At 41.7% G+C, this 22,128-nt stretch overlaps 1 protein-coding gene across 1 annotated transcript in view; it reads right to left on the bottom strand.

Moving 5' to 3' along the window:
- spred1 (sprouty related EVH1 domain containing 1) overlaps window positions 1-21,909 on the bottom strand; it is a 45,557-nt gene extending 23,648 nt beyond the window's left edge. The window contains exons 1-2 of the mRNA XM_061843994.1: window positions 21,042-21,909; window positions 6,346-6,610 (exon numbers count right to left, since the gene is read on the bottom strand). Of these exons, the coding sequence (XP_061699978.1) occupies window positions 6,346-6,610; window positions 21,042-21,073 (297 nt within the window). The 5' untranslated portion in view covers window positions 21,074-21,909. The remainder of the gene's footprint in view (window positions 1-6,345; window positions 6,611-21,041) is intronic.
- Between the last annotated feature and the right edge of the window lie 219 nt (window positions 21,910-22,128).

The raw sequence follows: 22,128 nt of genomic DNA on the forward strand, positions 1-22,128 counted from the left end.
CCACTATTGATCTTAGGCACTGATTGGAAGACGTTTGTCAATATATATTGTAAGTCGGAGTGAGACAGCGAGCTAGAAGAAGTCCTAACAAGAAGAGCAATGCCATAACAAGCCCATTACAAAATGTTTTTCCTCTGCCTTCCAAAAAAAGAGATGGGCCAGGAGTTAAGCCGGCGGGATGACGGGAAGAAGAAAGGGATAGATATAAAGGAGGATGGGTTAGGATCAGGTGATAGAAAAGAGGAGGATGGGGTGTGTGTGCCTCTGGGGTTGATTGTGGAGGGCGAGACTGAACGGAGCCGGAGCAGGTAAGATGACCGGCACGGGGCAAGGCCCGCACAGACGCGGAAGGGCAGAGCAAGTATCGTGTGTTGCGAGGAAGGATGAGACTCAACGTGCCAATCCACAAACCAGGCTCGGCGGTGAGGAAAATGACAGGAGGCAGGCGAAGTACGAGGAGGACAGAGATAGTCGGAGGTGAGACGTGCCAGAAAGCAGACATGGAGGAAGATGGAGATCTTTCAACTCTGACTTTGAGAACAAACAGTTTACAAATAAGACAGCAAACGCAAAACTCTCTTAAATAGATTCAGTGATTATTCCAAACTTTTTTTTTTTAATCAAGACTTATAGAACACCGAACAAATACCAAAAAACACTGACATCGTCTATTGTGTTTACAGAGTCACAAGCTAGTCACATATGCAACACTGGCGCTTGGGAGTTTACAAGCCGGGGTGACACCGATAGTCTCGCAGATAACAAACCGCATTTGGCTGGCAAAGCTGAACAAACAAGCAAGAGAGAGAAAGTTCTCGCGCCAAAAGGAAAGCTAATTTCGAAGAGCCACGAAGGCGCCACCGTCACAGCTGTGAGCAATCCTGAGGAGGTTGAGATGAGTGAGGCGGCGAGCTCAGCCCAACATCTGACATAAAGCCGAGGGCCGATGTCGTAAGAACTCGTCAACCAATTTTTTTTTTGAAAGAGAGTCGGAGTGATGGAAGAGGGGAGAGAAAGACAGATTGGTGGTTATATGAAGAGCCAGCTGAGTCATCACTGGTACACTCTGTGCCGCATCACTGCGTATCACAGTCACGTCCCCACCACCGCTCGTCTTCTATCTGACTCCACCTACGATTACCGAGTTTTGATGGCATACATTTTCTCCTCATTGCCTTTCTCGTGCACGGGCAATAACATCGCCGGTATCACACAGTTAACCTTACTCACCGGTATTCTTCACAAGCTATTTAAGGTTACAATCTAAGAAGGGAACAATTTGATACCATTCTCTCCAAAGATTACCTTATCTCTGTTCAGACACAACAAACTCAAATTAAAGAGCAATGTCAGCAGTGGGAACACAAGAGAACTCAGCCAAGGCAAACATTTGTGACTAAGTCTTTATACTGGCAATTTATCTATATTTTCAGATTTGCTTTTATTTGCATTTTCAACTTATTGATGACGTTTATTTTCTCAATTAATAGTTTATTATTTTATAGTTATATTTATATTGGGGCACTCAATAGTTGAAGCACCCCTAATTTGGCCATTTGAAAGGCTTTCCAGACAATTTTATGATTTTTTTTTTTTTACAAGAATTTACAAGAACAAGAATTTACCGTAATTTCCGGCCTATAAACTGCACGTTTTTTCACATGGTTTCAATCCTGCGGCTTATGCGGTGATGTGGCTAATTTGTGCATTTTTAAAATTTTTTTTTTTTAAACCGGCCTTTTTAGCGCTGTGCTAGCGTTAGCGCTGTGGTAGCGTGTTGCTGTTGTGTTACTGCCGCATCTCAGTGATTTTTACCGGTATATATATATATTTTTTTAACCAGCCCTGTTACGGCCGTGCTAGCGTGTTTCTGCTGTGTTACTGCCGTGTCTCAGTGATTTAGGTATGTTTTTTTTAAACCGGTTCTGTTAGTGCTGTGCTACCGTGTTGCTACTGTGTAGCTGCCGTGGCTGTTTTTTACTTTTATCGGTATGTTTTTTTGTTTTTGACAAGCCCTGTTCGTGCTACTGTGTTATTGCTATGTTAACCTAAGGTATTGATTTTTTTTATACATATAGCCATCTTTTTAATTCCTGAGGTATTAAAGGGTACACGTTTAATTGGCGATCAGGCGGCGTTCTCTCGCTTCTCTCGTTTTTGAAAATGCTTTCTTTGTAAATATCTTGTGTTTCAATGTGGGCACTTCCGCCTTTTAGACAGGTGCGGCTTATGTATGTACCAAATGGTATTTCCTTTATAAATGTACTGGGTGAGGCTTATAATGCAGTGCGCTCTGTAGGCCGGAAATTAAGATAAGCATCCCAAGTTAGTATATGTTGTATATCAACTTTGAGTGCAATGAATACAGTTTGAACTGTAAATTATATTCCATTGCAGCACCAGTACAGAAACAGCAATAAACCCACATCGCTGAAAACACAAGAGTCAAAATCTCCTTGCTGGTGGATAATTACGGCATGTCAATGACTTCTCGAGTCAACTTGCTGATGGTTACAAACAATACTGCGGTAAGAGGAACAGATAATGTCATTCCTTGCTGACTTGTACAACTAACATTAGTCGTCTGTGGGTTCGTCTGCGGTGGTTGTTTTTCTTGGACTCAACAGTGTTGTCGTGCTGATGCCCTCAAACAGTCGGCAGAGCTGCGACCCATGCCAGGCACTCTGGGACTGGGTGGCATCCTGACAGACCTACATATGGCTGGGTGTTTGTTGTGGTGACTGGGGGTAGATGCTGGCGGTGAGCGCGGTGTTTTACCACTTCCCAGAACAGTCGGCGGGGTCTCTGAGCCGTGTGTAGGCCCCGGCTAGTAAGACAGCAATCCCGTCACACCCTCTTCTTTGCCGCACACACACATGCATACATACGAGTCGTAATGCACTGAGAGGCCTTGAACACAAAACACATAAAATGCCCTCAGTCAAAGGCGCTTCAGACACCAGGCAGTCTACGAGCCGCCAGTGTTTAAGTATTAAAAGGCCACCAGAGCCTCTACGTCACTGTTTGCCACAGCCTTCTGACGTGACGTCCATACTTTCATTACCACAGTCTGGATTATCCCACAGGAACTACTCCATAGCGTTTACATCCACAACACAGCTCTTAGGACAACAAGGTCACATGCTGAAGGGCAAAAACTTTTAAGGATTAAGATGGAGATTCTATTTTACATTGATTGGAAGGAAGAAAGAGTGACAGTGTGCGGGAATGTGACTTTAAATCATTACTGTTGTTTGGGGTATTAGAAATTAAACTGAAAAAAATACTACTAGGAAATTAATAACTGAAACAACACATTTCCACCAAACACCTGCATGCTGCAAGAATAAACAATTAATGTATTCAAACTTGGTGGAATGCCTAAACCTTTTACCTTTTTCTCTAGTTGCAAATTTCATCAAGCAAGGAAATCACTCAGCTGGTCATCGCAGTGAAAAACTGTCAACAAGGTGCCAAACTCAAGACAATGGGAAGAGATATCCCAGTCCCTAGGAGTCTTTATGGTGAAGGCTTTATGAACATATTCCGTAGTTGACATCACCGGATTTCAACACCTGAGGATGCTGTAACCACAATACAAAATAATAATAACAATAATAATAATGGAATAAAATCACAGTCAGCGATGTGGTCACTGTAGAAAGATCCACTCCGAAACAATGAGTGTGTAGGTCAGTTTGTTGTGTGTGTTTTTTTTAAATATAATAAATGATGTTTTGAATTTTCAGGAAGTGTCCAGTACTTTTATTTCATTTCACAACTTTTATTTACTGTACTGCAGCGCATCTTGTCTTATTTATTATTTGATGTCCTGGTCACATTTTGCCTACTGGATGACTCTTTTCTGTTCTATTTACTGCTATTCCATTCTCTTTTAAATAGAAAAAGGAAGCTTTCACCAGACCGCCTGTATTCACTGGTTAAAAACAAAAGTAATACAGTAATCACAGAGCAAAGTACGATCGAGAACTGATATGACGCATCGTGATATCAAATTGAATCACTGACGTGGCAACTGTAATGAAATCGAACTGTGAAATCGGTGAAGGATTACGCTTTTAGTTCTGATGAGAAAATGAGCAGGATCTCCATCTATAATAAGATGAAGAGGCATCGAACGTCAGTTGACAAAACCTTCTGAGGCTAGAATGGATGACATCACCTAGTGGGAGCGGGAGAAAACGACTCACGGCCAAAAATAAGATTCTTTTACTCGGGGAATATTATGAGTAATGGCTCTGACATCAATGAACTGTAGTGAGAATCACCAGCATACCTGTGTCTTCGTAAAGAATTGCAACGTTGTTGTGTTACATGTTAAACGTCGGCCTCGGAACAACACAGCACTATCTCCCACTCCTTGCACTCCAAAGCTCACCCATGAGTGACTGTCACGAGTTTTTCAAACTAAATTTGTTGTCACGGTATATACTTGAGCACACCACAAGTTTATTTGGTACTAATTACAAGGGTGAGTGCATATGTTTCCAAGATGTATTTCATCCTTTTGAGCTAAGTAGGTTTTGCCACATCCTACATCCATCATTCCTTGCTCCTGAGTAATCTGCCCTTCTCCGTGATGATGTAATCATGCATCACAGCATCACGGTTTGCTCCTATTTTCAGATACCTGCACAACAGTGGCAAGTTGAACAACACTTCCTGGGCGAGTGCCAATGAAAGCGTGGGGGATGGTGATGATGTCATGCCAAACAGACATGCCCTTTTGGATTTTTATATTTGAGTGAGCAGAGAAGAGGGTTAATGGCTAAATGGGGAGAATGTGCACGTCAAATAATACACATCCATTAGACTTTGAAATATGAACAAAATTTGTTTGTGATGCCGGTTGATGCTCAGTTTTTCAATTTGAAATCATGTATAGTGAAATAATTGATCAGAAAATCTTTAACTTGACACCTTTCTAAAACAAGTAAAGAAATGAGTAAAAAAAACAAAAACAAAAGTAACTCAAGTAAATTGAGGGTTGCATTCGTTTGTTTGAGTATTTCAAAAAAGGATACCAGGAGCAGCTGCTGCAGCGGTATCCGTAGTACCAACAACTAACCACAAGGCCATAGGCAAATCAGGCACTGCCATTTGTTCTGGAAGGTTAAGGAAAACAATTAAATCATAATTGACCCCTCCGTGGATATTGCGCAATCCGCGTCACTGACCAATCAGAGGCCGGAGATCTGCATAAACCAAAGCACGAAGGTATGCCCTATATTTGATTTTCAATACATGTCTCGTATAAATGAATTCGAAGTTCTTCGCTAGCATAACACTGCTGCGTGTGAACGATTGACACACTTATTCTTTGTTGAGCGATATTTAGCGATGATCGGACTGCACAAACGTGTCGGTTTCTTGCTGGCTCGCGGCCGAAAGTTAACCAGACTGTGTTTGCACGAAGATATGCCCTAAATTTGATTTTTAATACACGTCTCGTAAAAATGAATGAGACGTTCTCCGCTAGCATAACACCGCTACGTGTGAACGATTGGCACACTTATTCTTTGTTGAGCGATATTTAGCGATGATCGGACTGCACAAATATATTGATTTCTTGCAGGCTCGCGGCCGAAGCTTAACCAGACTGTGTTTGCACGAAGATATGCCCTAAATTTGATTTTTAATACACGTCTCGTATAAATGAATGAGACGTTCTCCGCTAGCATATCACCGCTACGTGTGAACGATTGAGACACTTATTCTTTGTTGAGCGATATTTAGCGATGATCGGACTGCACAAACGTGTCGGTTTCTTGCTGGCTCGCGGCCGAAGCTTAACCAGACTGTGTTTGCACGAAGATATGCCCTAAATTTGATTTTTAATACACGTCTCGTACAAATGAATGAGACGTTCTCCGCTAGCATAACATTGCTACGTGTGAATGATTGAATGAAATCAGAAGCATGGAGTCTCTCTCAGTTAAGAATGTATTGTATTTAGAATCTATAATATATCTTTGATTTGAATGAAATCAGAAGCATGAAGTCTGTCTCAGTTCAGAATGTATTGGATTGTATTTGCCATTTTTACTGTTTGTCCTACGTCAGCGCACGTGGCGTGACGTCACATCAGGAGGCGTGGTTAAGTGCCCTGTACGGAGGGGTCAATTATAGCTGTCCAGAATCTAAATGTCCTCTTTCCCTCTGGGATGCTCTTAAACATGAGACACCAAGAATCCACAAATCCACAGCAGCTGTGTGATGGGATTGTGTCAACATGAACCCAAATCTCAAAGAAATATTTCCGGCACCCTGTGGAGTCTGCAAAAGACGGTCTACCCAGCTACTAGTAGATTAAGTGTTCCTTACCAGTTTGTCTTTGAGCCGCTCCCCCTTTATGTAGAACTCCACTGGACTGGGGCTGGGACTGGGGCTGGGCGTCGGACTGGGGCTACAAGGGCTGAGGTTCCCGGTGCTTCCGCGGGTGCTGCCGCTGTGGGTGCTGCCACTCTCTTCCGCCTGGCTGACCTTGTAGACGGTAACGCAGCTGAGGCCGCAGCCGGCCAGGGGAAGCCATCCGCCGCTGGAGTCATCCCGAGTCAAGACCACTGCTCTCACACGCGCATAACTGTCACTACGGAAAGAGGGAGGAAGCGTGCATATGTATGTTAAAGCCTGGTGCACATTAAAATATATTAGAACACATATTTCAACATTGCTGGATGAAAACCCTGTACTGTATCTTTATTTTATGAATTAGAGACCATGTACTGTTAAAAGTAACCAGCCCAAGCAATAAAATGAGTTTTATAACGGCATGTTGCCTACTTAATACATAGTGTATGGTTACAAGCTCCGAAACAACAAAACATCGGTTTTGCCATCGAGTCATTAATAAGCAGGCGCTGAACTTTGACATGTGCACATTCCAACACAAATTGCATTAATATCGTTATTAAATCTCCACACAACCAAAACTAATATCAACATTAACGAGAACAGAGACCACCACCCTAATCAAATAATCTAAGAAGTCTTAACCGAGTTTAAATCAAAAAAAGTCTTTCCAATCCTTTAGGTTAAGCATTAAAGTACTTAGCAAAGAGCCTGGAAGGAGAAAAGACACGTGCATATGGTCTGGACTCCTTTTTTTTTTTTTTGCTAATAATTCTCCATTTTGACTGCCACAAAACTGTTTAGTCACAAAATACAGGCTAAAAATAGATACATAAAAGGAACAAGGACAAAGATTCACGATTGGATTATTCATTTATCTGTGGTCTGTGATACAAGGTCTACAGATTCTATTTCTGATGCACTGATGTGGAACACAAATAGTAATTCAGAGCAGGTTTAAACCAGCTCAAGTCAATGACAATTTCTTCAAGTGCCACTATTAATTTCCAACTGATGCAAAATACAAAACACGCATTTAAGATAAATTTCCTTCATACACATGTAGTGCATTTCACTGTTATATATACTGTATGAACGTGCAGGTACTGTTGTATCAGTCGACAGTCAAAAAAAACAAAAAAAAACAAGTTAATCATAAATCCTATTTGTACGTCCCCCAGTCTCTCGCTCGATTTTCTGCTGGCTCACCAGCGCTGCAGCTTTGTTGCATCTTAACCCGCAGTCGGATGTTTTCGCTGATTAGATAAACTGCATGAGGGCACCGGAAATGACAAAGGTCAGAGTGTGCTGAGGGCAGAGTTTCGCACGAACTCCTGGTAACACATTAAAGATTTGAGTAGGAGACAGAAAAGAGCAGTGAACGCGAGTGCTGAATGTCCACCTGTGATACAGGGTTGGGTTTCTGATGTCGCTGTTGTTCTGTATCAGTAAAGACAGCTTTTATGATAACTACTGTATGTAAAAGTGTCAATTCGAGATTCAAGAAAGTCACAGACTCACAATAGATAAAGCACCTCATTTTAACTCTGCTCCTTTGACTCTTGTCAAATCAACATGGGCAACCTTTGCTCTGCCGCCGTCCACACCCTTGGCAAAGATCTGTGCTGGATTTAACAATCAGCAATTCATCTGTTGTATCGCAAAGTTTAGTTCTACACTTCGGATATCACGTCGATAAAACAAGACGACCAAATACTGATCTCAACATTTATTGTTCCTTTAAAAGAAGCTTTTTTTTAAATGTATGTTAGGTTAATATTGAATGAATCCAAAGACTGCAACAAAATACTTTACTATGGCCACAAACTCAAATTGAGGGTCATCTTGACAGATTTACAGAGAAATCAAGCTCATGCAATATGACGTGCGCTACTAATTACCAAACAATCAAGTTCTGTATCATTTGGTCTTATATTTCCAGTCAGTAAAAGATTATTATTATCAAAGAGCTAAAAATCTGGAACATATAGGTCAAAATTACAGTTAGATAGACACCCAATTTACTCAAAGATGAAGTTGAGTAGTTTATTCTCCTAAAGCTACATGTACAATATACCAAAAAGTGCAATTAAGTTTGTTCCACGTTTTGGATGGACAAACCCTTACCAGTCTGGCTTTTCTACCAAACAGGGTGAAAGCAGGATGAAAATAGCCACGCAAGCTACATAGCTAGCATTACATCACACCAGCATAAACTCCAATGAGTTTATTCCATTCCTGTTGTCCAATAATTAATCATTAATTCCAATCTTAACCTTAAAGTAGTCTACGACTCACGTCACTAGGCTCTCAAAGTTTAGGATGATCATGTTTGCTTTCCAAATATGATCTTCTATGTATTCATATTTCAATATGTTAGCACCCTAATTCTGACCAAAAGTTAGACAGCATTGGCCTGTGGAAGGAACAACAACCTCTCTTACAAGCTTCCAGCACCACCCTTTCTGTTCACACCTTTTTACAGCGCCAGAGAGGCCATGCTCCACTTTAAACTACGACCCCTGGCCTCGCCACAATAAAAATGCATTTTGGGCCAATTTACAAGCAGGAAGAAATGGAAATACAGCGGCTGTTAAAGTCCACCCCCTACTTCAATAAAGGATGTGGGGGTGATTGGTGCAGGAGGGGCTGTCAGTCAGGCAGGGGTCCCTGGGGTGAACAGAAGGCAGGTGGTGGTGTCGCTCAGCCATGACCAGGGCACAATTGACCAGGACCTGACCCTTCAGAAGTACCATCTCACACATGCCAGCACAGGGACACTCACACAGAGGGGATCTAGACCCCAACAGGAAGTTAACTGTCTTTTATTTATTATTAGACCCCAAAGAGCATCATCAGATTTAAAAAACCGTTAGTCCAAGGTGCATCGTCTTTCGTGAGTTTTTATTTTTTCTTTATTTTGAGAAACAAAGTGGTCCCAAGTGTAATAGACACAGAGAATTTTAGACCAGGATTGTTCGGACAAAGGCTGTTCTCTGCACACAGTCCACTGGACACACAATCAAGTGCGGAAACACATCAGCTGGCCTGGGCCTTTGAGTCACACTGAATCGGGTGGGGGGTGTTAATGATGGGGGCCTTAGAGAGAAAAGAGCTCCCCTTTCCAAATTATTCCAAGTTATTCTGCTGGATGACTGACTTCATTTCCGACCAAAAGCAGAAGAGAAAAACAGGGAAGGAGGGGAAGGGGGTGAAAATGTAATGGAGGACTGTGGGGGAGGAGGAGGAGGAGGTGGTGGATAGGAACAGGGTGGAGACCAAGGTGACAGTCAACAGCTCCCGACTGCATGTGAATAGAGCCTTTTCTATTCACAAAAAGGATGTGCACAGAAATTCGTCGTCTCTATAAAACGGGGCGTTTGCATTAAGGGAATTGGCAATATTTGACTCCCGTATTTCCTCTAATACACAGTACCCTAATTAGTCACCGGTTGGATCATCCACTAACAACTGCTTTTCCTCAATTAGGCGCCTCCCATTTCCCCTTTCGGAAAAAACACAAGTCGTAACTGTACACCTCAGTTCATAGACACTTTTGTTCACACACGGCGCTAAGGAGTCAACATCTTAGACCATTTGAACTCTACTGCTAACCAAAACAGCAGCACCTGTTGAAGCACATATTAAAGTATTCATCTTTGCACTATGATCTTAAATTGCGTGGAGACGGTCCTGTATCTCCGAATGCTCCGAAATGCTATGCGAGCACCCTATGGTGTCGTTTTGCTACATTTCTCCAAAACGGTTAGGGTTGTTTCCTTTAAAATGTAGCTTTCACTTGGAAAATACTATAATCAGTGATTTTTCAGAAGTATGTTGCTCCAGTTTGATCACCTTTCATTCACTAAATGCGACCACAAAGATGGTGGGTGTTATTGACTCTACTATAATCCTGCTACCTAAAGAAATTTTGTGGTCATATTTTTGACAAAGTACCCTAAGACCACTGAATGGTGCATTTAAGGATAAGTGTCATTTTTAAAATAAGGCGTTGTTCCCATTTTTCCAAAAAAGCCGAGGCTTCTAACACTTGAATCACAATATCAGCTCTTATAAAACGTGAGCACTAAGAACATGAGAGCTCGACGTGATGAAAAAAATAATCAAAAAAGATTTTGAGTGGAAGGAGGAAGACAAAGTAGGACGTTGTGGTAAAGAGAGGGCGTGACTGTATAGCACGTGCAGACCAGGCAGGCCTGAGCCTCGAGGCCCGACTGCTCTAGTGTGTGCCGGAGAAGGGAGATCCTGGGACAAGCATTTCCGAAGTGGACAAAGTGGCCGTTTGTCTATTCGCTCTGGCCCATGGCTCACTAGGCTCCAGCATACCATCATGCTTTTGCTTGTCTCTCAGCCTTTGGCTTCCTACCCCGATGGTGGGAGGAGGGTGGATGGCAAGGGGGTGGGGCGCACTGAAAGAAAGAGAAGAAGAGGAGAACGAAAAGGAGGAGTGACGAATGAGAGGAGAGAGAAAGGATGTGGCCTGAGCCCTGGGAGCCGGCCAAGTCGCCCTCCCTTCGCTCCGTTCTGTCTCCCCCTTCTACCAAAACCCCTCCCCGCCTGCTTCCCGCCACACAATGGCTGCTTCTCTGCTGAAATTTCACGTTATTGGATCCCGGGCCTGGAGTTTTGTACTCCCACAATGTCCAGGCAGTGGACCATGCTGCAGGGGAGACGCACTCTGCAAGTTAAAATCTGGAAAACCATTCCTCCTTTCATTAACATCAGAAAAGGGAGAAAAGTCCCCCTTCTAAACTAATTTTTTCCATCTCCCCATCACTCCTCTATAGCAAAAACTGAGGCTATCCAGCACTGCTAAAAATCCAAGGATACAAGTACATGTATGCTTATAGGATTGCTTAAGTGTTAGTGAGGAAATGAATTCATTAAAATATCATTGGCAGAATAAACAAGCTACTTATCTCAATCCGGTGCTGTAGCTTATACTCTGTTAGGCTTTTCGAAAAGTTAAGGGGGAGTGAAAGCTGTGAAAAAGCTAAGCTTGGTTTAGGACAAATCAATTCTGATTTGAACAGACAAAACTAGAAACAAAATAAGCACACAGTTTACTATTGAAGATTACATACAATATAGGCCACGAGTGTCAATTCCAGCAGCGGAATTGCTGGCTAGCTAATTAGCCACGGTTCAAGCGCTCTAAATAACTAACCAACTTGAAGGGCAGCACTAAACAAATGACATGACCCAACATGGATGCAGAGCAAATTATGACAAGGGCTCCACTGACAACGCTCATCGGGGTGCTTTATGTCATCCATTAATAAAAGCCGAATCTATAATTGGATAACGCCCACGAAACAGGCCGCATTTGCATGCCTACTTTATTAGCTGTGCTGAAAGCCAATTCTTTGCCTGTAGAAGGAGAAGTGAAAGAGAAATGGTGCCCTATCTCCTTGCAACACCTCGAGGCTGCTGGTGAGTCATCTCCCTTGCAAGAACATTCAGCCAAAGCTCCCAACTGACTCAGGGAAAAAAAAACACCGCACTAAACAATAAAACTGAATTTTACCTCAGCCCGTTGGACCAAACGGCAAGAAATGTCGTGACAAATGAGCTAGTTGTCATAATGTGAAAGTACGCCAAATTGGCCAGGAGCAAACACAACACAATATACTGGAATGGTACAAGTTGTCACTTAGATTGGCACGAATTATATACAGTATTTTTCTGAATCAATTCACGTGTTTAAACACTTGGCCCTGCTTCACTTTCTTTTCATATTTCTTGGAATTGCTTTCTCGACGGAATGGAAATGTCTGAAATCACCAAAATTCATTTTCTGTGTTAACACCTGACCAAACAGAGACTACAAAGCGGGAAAACAAATGGCAATTCCAATGAAACAGACTAAAGCGTGCATGTGTGAAAAGCTGACCATCTATTGTTGGATCAGCATTAGGTGCTTTTCGGAAAAATATCAAGCCATCCAAACCACCGCCACCCCTGATGTGAAAAAAAAAAAGGCAGCCACAGACTGAGAAGATCTTAATTCAAACCACACGCATTTCGGTAAATTAAAACCTTGCGCCTGACATCACGTTAAAAAAAAAAAAAGACAATCAACAACAGAAGAGGAAGCACAAGTTTTGACTGCTGCACAGTTTCTCTGTTCTCCTTTGATGTTACAGCAGTCTCAAAAGGATTGTGAGTCTAATTGTAGTTACTGAATAACTATGGCAGGGGTAAGGAAGAAGATGGGGAAGATTCACAGATGAGGCATTAAAACATCAGAACCTTCTAGAAGGAACCATACTACTATTGCAGCATACTTAATATACTACTCCTGATTTTAAGAATTTGCAAAATGACTTTCATCAGTACTGTGAGGGCCATGAGAGACTATGTTCCTACGGGACTGTGTTACAATAATGTTAGTGTAACTATTGGGAATAGACGTAATGATCAATTAATTGGTTGTTAATATTTCAGTTAATTGTGTGGAATTGATTGTTAATTTTGTCTTGAAACAAATTAGGGGAAAATTGAGTGTACTATTTGGCTGCAAACACCAGAGGTGGTGTTCTCTTCAATCTCAAGAAGTACACCAAGATGTCTGCTACGGAAATTTGAACAACATCCATGCTTAAGCTAATTCCTCATGGCAATTGATTGGACACGCTCCGCATGGTAAATCAAGGAAATTCCATCCAATGTAACACTTCATTCACTCCAAACATACTGTATAAAATATCCCAACAAAACTGGTAAGTCTTGCTTGACGATACAACACAAAGATGGTGGACATGATACACTATCTTACAGTAGTTCGATTATACTAGAGTAATGTTATACTTGTCATAGTTTCAATACAGTTTGGTTTGTAACACCCATAACTAAAAAAAATATTTCAAGTAACTAACAAATGTCTACTTTTACAAATAAAGGATCATTTTTCATACAACAATGTAGTAAATGTTCAATACATGTTTCGCCAAGTGGGATTCAAGTTATGACTACAGCAAGTTGACTAGACAAAAAAAAAAAGTGACATACTTTACGTATTATCATCCTCTATAAAATGACTCACGCATTGAATGATTGAAGATGTACGCCTATCTCTTGAGAAACACACACACCAGCAAAATACATTTGGCACACACAAAAACCCCTTCCTGTTTTCAAAGGGTTTTGGGAACTCTATCAAAGAAAAAAGGTTTAGGATTTACATCTGTGCCCTTTTATGTCTGCGGCCTCACAGGAAAGAACCATTTCGGGCCAGCTGCAAGCAAAGAGCTTGCAACAAGGCGCAGCCGTCCTGGTCCCCACATGCAGCACAACTGCAAACAATAACCACAATTGAGGCGCTCAAAGCATCTTCTCACAGGCCCTCAGATATGGTCTGTGAACATCTGAGGCCCTCCATGACTGAGACAAAAAGACCACGTTGTGATGTTCTGCTGTTGGGGCGCCGAAACCCGAACAGCAGAAAGGCATTTGTCTAAAAAGGTATAGCCCTGAAATGCCTCCTGAACACTGCTGACATTTAAAGCCCCTTAAAATACTCGAAGAGGAAATGAAAAATGTAATGGGGAAGTGGCTCGGGTTTTAAAAAATGCACAAAATCCAGGCCCGACTCCAACCGCGGGAATGAAACATGGCTCTCCGTCACAGGCAGTCCGAGCAGTCTGGTTACTCAGAGGGCCGCTGCCATTAATCACCCAAACAATCACACACCAGCTTCTAGAACAAGCAGACACTGGATCATAAATATTGTGTCTGCAAAATAACTTCACAAAACCTCTCCCTCGGAGAGAAAATCATTCTGCAGTACGTGAGCTACGTGGCCGGGATAAAAGGGTTAAGTTTTACAAGAGAACAGCACTATATGAAGATTCTTTCTACTCATAAGTCAGAAATCTTAATGAAGATGAGGTACAAAATGGATGGATGGATGGATGGATGGATGGATGGTGAACAAATGCCAATCACAAACAATCCTTCCATGAGGATACATTCATTTATTGGTCAAAAAATGGGCTCCAGACAGTGGAATTTAAAATGACATTTGCGCAGTCCTCAATGGGCACAGACCAACAGTCTTATGGCCTTGAGAGAGTATGGTCAGATGACATCATGAAGGAACATTTTGGTGGTCCGAGCATACTGCATATTTAACTGAATGTGTAGGCATTACAAAGTCAATACAGGGGTGACTCTAAAATCGAAGGCCCTGAAGTTGTCTGATTTGGACTTTTGGGGCAGAAAAAAAAATGTCGACCCCCAAAAACTGTTTGGTATCACCTCTTTCGTCATGTGCGACAAAGTCGGAAGTCAGTACATGACGTAGTTTCCATTATAGTGGTGCTGTTCTTAAGACCGGACTCTAAATAGTTTAACAGGTCACACCCATGAATCAGACCGACATGCAATTTGATAAATCCAGCTTAGTATGCGTTATTATGAAAACTTTAGGTCCGTGGAATTTAATCGCGGCTAAGTCCAGAAGTTACAGGGTTTAATAGGGCGGGCCTCTCAACACAAACGTCTAATCTTCAAAACTATTATCCAAGCCTACCTCAATGTGCTCTTGCAACAAAAGCTCGAGGACCACTGCAGTCTGTTAGAATTGTGCGGCGTTGACTGGCTGTGTCTGTGTCTTCAGAGACTTCTGATTTGTGGCCATCGGCAGCGCATGTTTAAATGTACGTATTACGAGTTTGTTTTCTTACCGTTTACTCAATAAAGCCAGTAAAAGTGGACCGGCGGCTATGTCTATCCTTCAATTCCTCCAACCACATTACAATACACTAACAGGTTGTAGGCTATATTAAATTAAGTGGTGCAATAATTAATTGATAGCTAGTCTATTATCAAATTAATCAACAACTATTTTGACAATGAATTGTTTAGAGACCTTACTTGTCCAAATTGTCCAAACGCTAAGAATTTCAACCTCAACAATAAATATTCTCATACTTCTTTCATCCTACATGAATGCAGAGCAATTGTATTTAAATAAAAATAATACATTTGCTAACACCTGCTTTTACTCTGGAGAACAATCAACATTGTCTTATTTTCTATGTTACAGAACCCACCAGAAACTTCTAAACCAATTTTTGGTGCATTTGAAACATTGTCAATTTGAAATGTCTGGTTTTTCAATAAAGAAATGGAAATTCAAAAATGTTATTTTTATAGTCTGATTCATCCATTAATAAAGGGACAAGCCGAAAGGAAAACAACATCCATTAATAAAAAAAACAACCATGAACAGATTAACTGATTATTAAATTAATCACTAGTTTTTGCCGTAATTAGCTAACATTCATATATTATATGGCGTTGGTGGTAGTAGACCTACTGTAGTTGTACAAATTGGGCTTTATCTTCCTTGTTAAGTGAGAGATTATCCCAAATTTTGGAAATTATGTCTTTTATTAACTCCTTCCTCCTGGATCATCGCCAAAGTAAAAACGTATTTCTACATTTCTATGCATGTGACTGCAATAATATTAGTCCGTATCGTAAAACGATCTCCATGAAGATTTTGGGGATGAGAATTTGCTTGGACTTTTAACTGTAAATCGAACTATTAGTTATTCTACTAATCATTGTAGCCCTAGTTCATATTGATACTGTTCTATTGATTAATGCGATGGAGATTCGAGTGGAAAAAACCCAAAGCTTTATTTTGCGACGACCTGATCAATGATCCAGTAAAGACATTTACTCTGTTATTGTGCACACTATATTTCAGTCCAAAAGCTAGTTTATTTTTATATTTGTTGCTTGTCTTTTGACTTAGTACTGTAAATATCTGATAGTCAATAAATATATTTAAATAAAAAAATACATGTGGACAGTGTAGGACAGACAACACATAATGCCCAGATCAATTACAAGACAAATTTGGTCTTTCACAATTGCTCTAAATCAGACTACTGCAATAAAATGTTGTATTCCGATATCACTTCATCGTCTTTTATGATCACTGGGCTTTATCTCGTCAATTTAAACGGAACTGGTCAAGACAACAACAATCAATCGCATTGTGCGTATTAAGAACAAAATGAGGGAAAAATGTGCTGGTGGTCACTGGTGCTCAGGAAAAGAGTCAAATTCAAGGATTCGTAGATATACTTTCACGTATTCTTTCATACGATATGGCTTGCAAGCAGGCAACAAAACATAGAGTAGCAAGCTAGTGCTAGCACTAACGGTTGTACCGGTGTTCTCTTGAAACAAGCTCCAAAGTCACGGTCTGTGAAGTAATTTAATTACAGTATTATATTTGGCCAGTTGTAATGTTCGTTTAACCTGACTGATTAGAGTACATGACCTCACAAGATATTTTTCAAGATATACTCAGTATACCGCACAACTATATACAGAGACTGAACAAGTCATGTAAATACACGCATTGTGCCATCTCGTGATGGGATCAGTGGTTGTTTTGGTTTTTTTTTATTCGCTGATCGGCTCCCAAAACCATGTAAAGCCGAGTTATTTCGTAGTCACACCACGCACCTCCCAAAAAGCTGCAGAACCAAAACTTCAGCTCAGCCAACTTGGTGAAAAACATAGTCGCTTTTAGATCGGATTACATTGTAAAACGGAAGCGTTCAAGATCCAGCCAAACCCCCAAAATGTGTCTTTTTAAAAATCCAGGAAATTATTTAGCTTCATATCAGGACTACTGGGTATCAGTAATTACACAGGCCCTTTAAACACAAATTCCATGAGCTGAAGTAGTGGTCTCCCTTTGTCATTTCATGACTTGATGAGGGCTGTTTAGGAGGAATCCGTGTAGAAAGCGCTGCCACAGGAATGGGAGTGCAAAACAGCCACGGGTGATAAGATCACAACACCCGCATGGCAAATAAAAATGCTGAGCTGTCAAATCAATCACCCAGATAGGAAGAGGACACAGTGAGAGGGACCGCCAGAGATCACCTGACCTCCAACAGAACAAAGGCGCGGCACAGCGGGAGTCTTGAGAGACAATGGGAGCCATACCCTATACATGATCATTTCACTACGAGGCCAAATGACTCCCTCATAAAGAATGGAGGAACACTTTTATTGGCCACCAATGGCAACAATCCACCATCTTGATTTCTAATTACCTTTTACAACACGTGGCAAAAGGGTTGCATGAGACGGAAAAAAAACTTCAAAAAGACCAATTAAAAGTACAGATTTTTTTTCCCCGGAAATGTATGGAAAGGGAATACTTCAAATGATCAGCTGAGTACTTCTATGAGAGCGACACTTGAGGGGTGAAAAAAAATGGATAAAATCAGTCAAGTTGCATGCACATGGTCTCATAAAATTCCAGATTTCCGACTCCGCAAAAGTCACAATTGCTTCTTTCTTACACAAAATAAACAATGTTCCAGTATAATTGTTGTACTGATTATAACATTTATTGAGGAAGAACATCCTATGTCTGTCTTGCATTTACAACTCTGTAGCCTATTGTTATAGCATATTTGATTAGTTCCATACAGTTAATGGCGAATCTGCATTAGGTGCAAAGCTTTTCTTTCATTCTTATTTTTATATTGAACAGAGTGGAGATTGCAAAATGAAGCCAGATTAATAGTGCTGTACTGGAGAGAAATTTCGTCAGTTGACTGAGTTCCTGTCCAGGGGCAGTCATCCAAACAGCCCAGTGAGCATGATTGGCATATGGCAATTTCATCACTGGCATATGGGGGCAATTATGTGTGGGTATTATAACACTGCCTGGCAACAAGTGGTCAATAAAAATGTGATGTGACAAAAATTCCAAATGATCATGCTTTCCTGGAAAGTTCCAAATGTATTGTGTCGGTCAATGTCAGAATACGAAGTACGGGAGGTGGGTGTCATTTTCCTTGGATGAAACCTGCCTAAATGCCACTTTTCTAGTGGACATTTGTACAGTAAATACCACGGCAACGATGGAAAAGCCCCCCCAGAGTAAGGCCAACAACTGTATTACACGGAAGATGTCCTGTGTCCAGTAAAAAGCAAAATTATGGTCGCAAATGTGGGCTGAGGGGACTAGTAACTAGTTTACCAGCAACTAGATGTCAATGCCAATTAACAGGTTCACACAGTTGAGTGAACAATTGAAATTTAACCAGCATTTGTGTAATAACACACCTCGCGTTAATATATAAATCAATAAGGGGAGAGACGGCGGCTGCAACGTTCAGAATTCTGCTCCCTCTGCGTTTCTATGAATCATACACCCAGGAAGACAGGTGGTGGAATCCTAGCAACGTTTGGATCACTTCGCCATCTTAGCTGCCGCCATCACGCAGAGAGGAACAAACCACAGTACATCACGTAGGCCCTGTCGCACTGTTTTCCAACGCGCCGGCCCTGTGGCTGCTTGCGCTACTTTGGACAAGCAAAAAGGAGGAAACAAAGGAAAAGGCTTTCATTCGTGTATGTCGATGCTCACTTCTCCCAAAAATTTTATGTCGCAACACAATCTAAGTGTGACTAAGAACAGCTTTGACCACAACTGATTCTGCGGCGCTGGTCGAAATGCCATTCGGTTGAGTTTTTGACACAAAATTTCCAATTTAAATCAATTGTATTTGGAGCCTTCCAAACTCTCACCGTAATAAAACCTTTATTAAAAGAGCACATTTTAACATTGACTATAGTAGTATAAACAAAAGCAAACCACAGTTTACAGTAGTGACATATCACGAGAGGTAACACACTTTGAAATTAACTGTCACACAAGTAGGGGCCTACAGTGTATGAAAAATGAAAATCAACCACTAATGGAATGGAAACTATAACACACTATTGATCACAAGTGACACCCATATGGCAAGCCAATACAAGAACCGAGCGTAGCAGTCTACAGTTTCACTCGGGGCTCCTTGTCAAACAGCCCGACTCAAATGCAAGGCCTCACTCCCAGAAGATAGAACATAAAGGCCTACGTTTGCAGCAATCTAGCCGGTACTGAGTAAGGAGCTAATGTCTCCAATGCTGAAATTATGACTGAAACAAAAGTACTTTGCACCCACTGCCAGAGTCTCCCTTTTATGCCGGACCTAATGTATCGGAAGATAAGGTAAAAGGTAAAACATGCAGAGTTCAGCATTGCTGTTGAAATGAGGTCGAGTGAGCTGCTCCAATATGACGCATTACAATAGGTTAACGTCCACAATGCCAAAGACGTTTACGGCATATTTATGAGATGTGTCAGAAAGGTTCCAGGACTGGTGTTTAAAAATAATAATAAATGGTTTAGGTTAACTACAATTTTTTGCTTTGAGATTGATCCCCCTGGAGTCTAGTCTTTCGCAACATTCCCTGCCACGCCTTCATGCGCTTCTGGAAGGATCCTTCGCCGGGGGCTTTCGTCCATGCCTTCAAAAAGGGTCCACTTGGTTGAGATTGAGGGGGGCAAATAATGTACATTAACAATATCATTCATTCATCTCTTCTCACACACTGAATGAAGTCAACGCCCCAGGATCTCTGGTGGACTATTTGACCCACACAGAAAGGGGGAAAGCACATAGTTTGTGCTTGCAATCTATCTTTAATTACATCGGTCCTGAAACTTTTCTGACACATCTCTCCAGTCGTTTGTATTTCAATTCCACAGCAGAAAGAGACAACACGGACACACACACTAATTCAGGTATGTTACGTAAACGCGTAGTTCAAGGACAAACGCTTTTATGCATCGTTCCGTCAATCTCCGCCTCATGCGTGACCCGTAATGGGGAGATTCGGAACATGGGTGTGTTTGACACGAAAAGCATGACAGTGTCAATGGCTGTGGGGATGGGGAGGGGTGGGGAGATAGAAAATGCAGTAGCACATGACTTCCTCTGTGACAAATACATGATCAAAAGGCAGAACAGCATTGGATGTGTTGCACACACACACACACGCATATGAAAGGGAAATGTGATCATTGTGTGACCGTAGCTGCAATGCGAAACAGCGTAGAGTTGACTGTGAATGGGGCCTGGCAGGTACTTTATGAATGGAGGGGATCATGTGACCGCAGCACCTCCCGAAGCAGATATTTCTCACTGACTGTCAACAAGCGCGCACAAGGGATCAGCCCTGTAAAAACCACACTGCCTTAAAAAAAAAATTAAAAAAAAAAATCCAAATCACAAACCCTAACGGGCTCTGGACGCACAAAGAATCCCCCTTTATCCGACGTGCTTCGATGAATTCACGCTTTTGTTGCATTCGGGCGTCAATTTAAGCGTTTTTTTTTTATGAATGGAGATATGTAAATGAGCGTGATTGAAGAAAAAGGGAACATCTTCCGGCTTTTGGAAACGGGACATGTATTTGAAAGCGTTCAATGTCATTTTTGTCACGATGTCGATATCCGCGTTATTGCATATACGAGGTTTGTCACGTAAAATGCTAAAAAAAATGGCGTTTTGCGTCCTTGCGATGTCGTTTCTATATTTACATGTTTCAGCCGTGTTTTTTCGACGAATAACGCGAAGGAATGAGTGCGAGTTGCAGGGGATTATACTCATGACGACACACGTACACGCCATTCAAAAAATATACATTCATGTATTTACCAGTACCGTATTTATGAACCATCACACGTCACGAATGCGTATTATGAACATGCCGTGGGTTAAAGGGGAAAAAAATGAATTACGAACTTGATGGTGAGAATTTGTACTTACTCGTTGTTTGGATTTGTTGAATCTTCACTCATTTTCTTCCTCACGGGGATCCGAGTCCTAGCACTAGCATCGACGGCGCTGTGACGGCGGGACAAAATAGCACAAAATTCACCATTTTCCTCCACATGCGTACCACCGACCCGTGTTGTGTTCTCGTTTGGTCTTTATTGCGGTTGGAGGTGCTCGGTTAAAAAAAAAAAAAAAGAAAAGAAAATAGAAAAAGAAAAGCGTAAGAATGCTCCACTTGGTTTAAAAAAAAAAAAAGAAATGAAAGAACAAGAGCTAGCCTTGGCTGTTAAATCGCGACGAGGAAGAATGACAGTTTCGCCTTCTCCTCCCTGGAAGTAAAATCCGACCAAGACACAAAATTAGCCATCTTCTTTCCAAACAAACTCCAGTTTGGTGGGGGGGATTAAAAAAAATTACGCCCCCCACCCGCCGCGTGTATGTACGTATACGTTTGTAGGTGTACGTATATCCTCAAAAAACGCAAAAAGTGTTGAAGCCCGTCACGTTCGGCGGCGTGTTAGTCGTGTCTGTCTGTCGAGCATCCATTCGCCAACTTGAAGCGGCTCCTCGTCGGAAAGGCAGCCTCGCTCCGCCAACGTGTCCGAGTAATGTCCGCTTAAAGGCAACCTCGACGCCCGGGAGGGAAGCGAGGGAGAGGTGGGGGAGTCAAGCCGCAAAAAAAAAAAAAAAAAAAAAAAGTGGGCTTCTCCGCGAATGCTCGTTTGAAAGGAGAGTTCGCACAAAAAGACCCCGAAAAAAAGGAGTTTTGATTCCCCCCCTCCTCCTGCCCCCCTTCAGAAGTTGGCGGTCATCTGCTTTAATCGAACTCTTATTTCAACAAGGGGAGGGAAAGCAGGAGAATGAGGAGGGAGGGGGGGGCATCGGAAAACTGGGCGGATGTGTCGACCCTCGAGAGAGAGAGAAAGAGAGAGAGAGAGAGAGATTTAGATCCTTCCGCGACTAACTGGAAATGTTTAATTTAAACGCGCCGCCGCTCGATTTTTTTTTATATCATATAGTCTATATTTCATTCCAACAAAATAAAGCGTCACCTTAGCGACAAACGACACGCGAAAAA

Source organism: Syngnathoides biaculeatus, chromosome 15, assembly GCF_019802595.1.
Source record: "Syngnathoides biaculeatus isolate LvHL_M chromosome 15, ASM1980259v1, whole genome shotgun sequence".
NCBI classification, from domain to species: domain Eukaryota; kingdom Metazoa; phylum Chordata; class Actinopteri; order Syngnathiformes; family Syngnathidae; genus Syngnathoides; species Syngnathoides biaculeatus.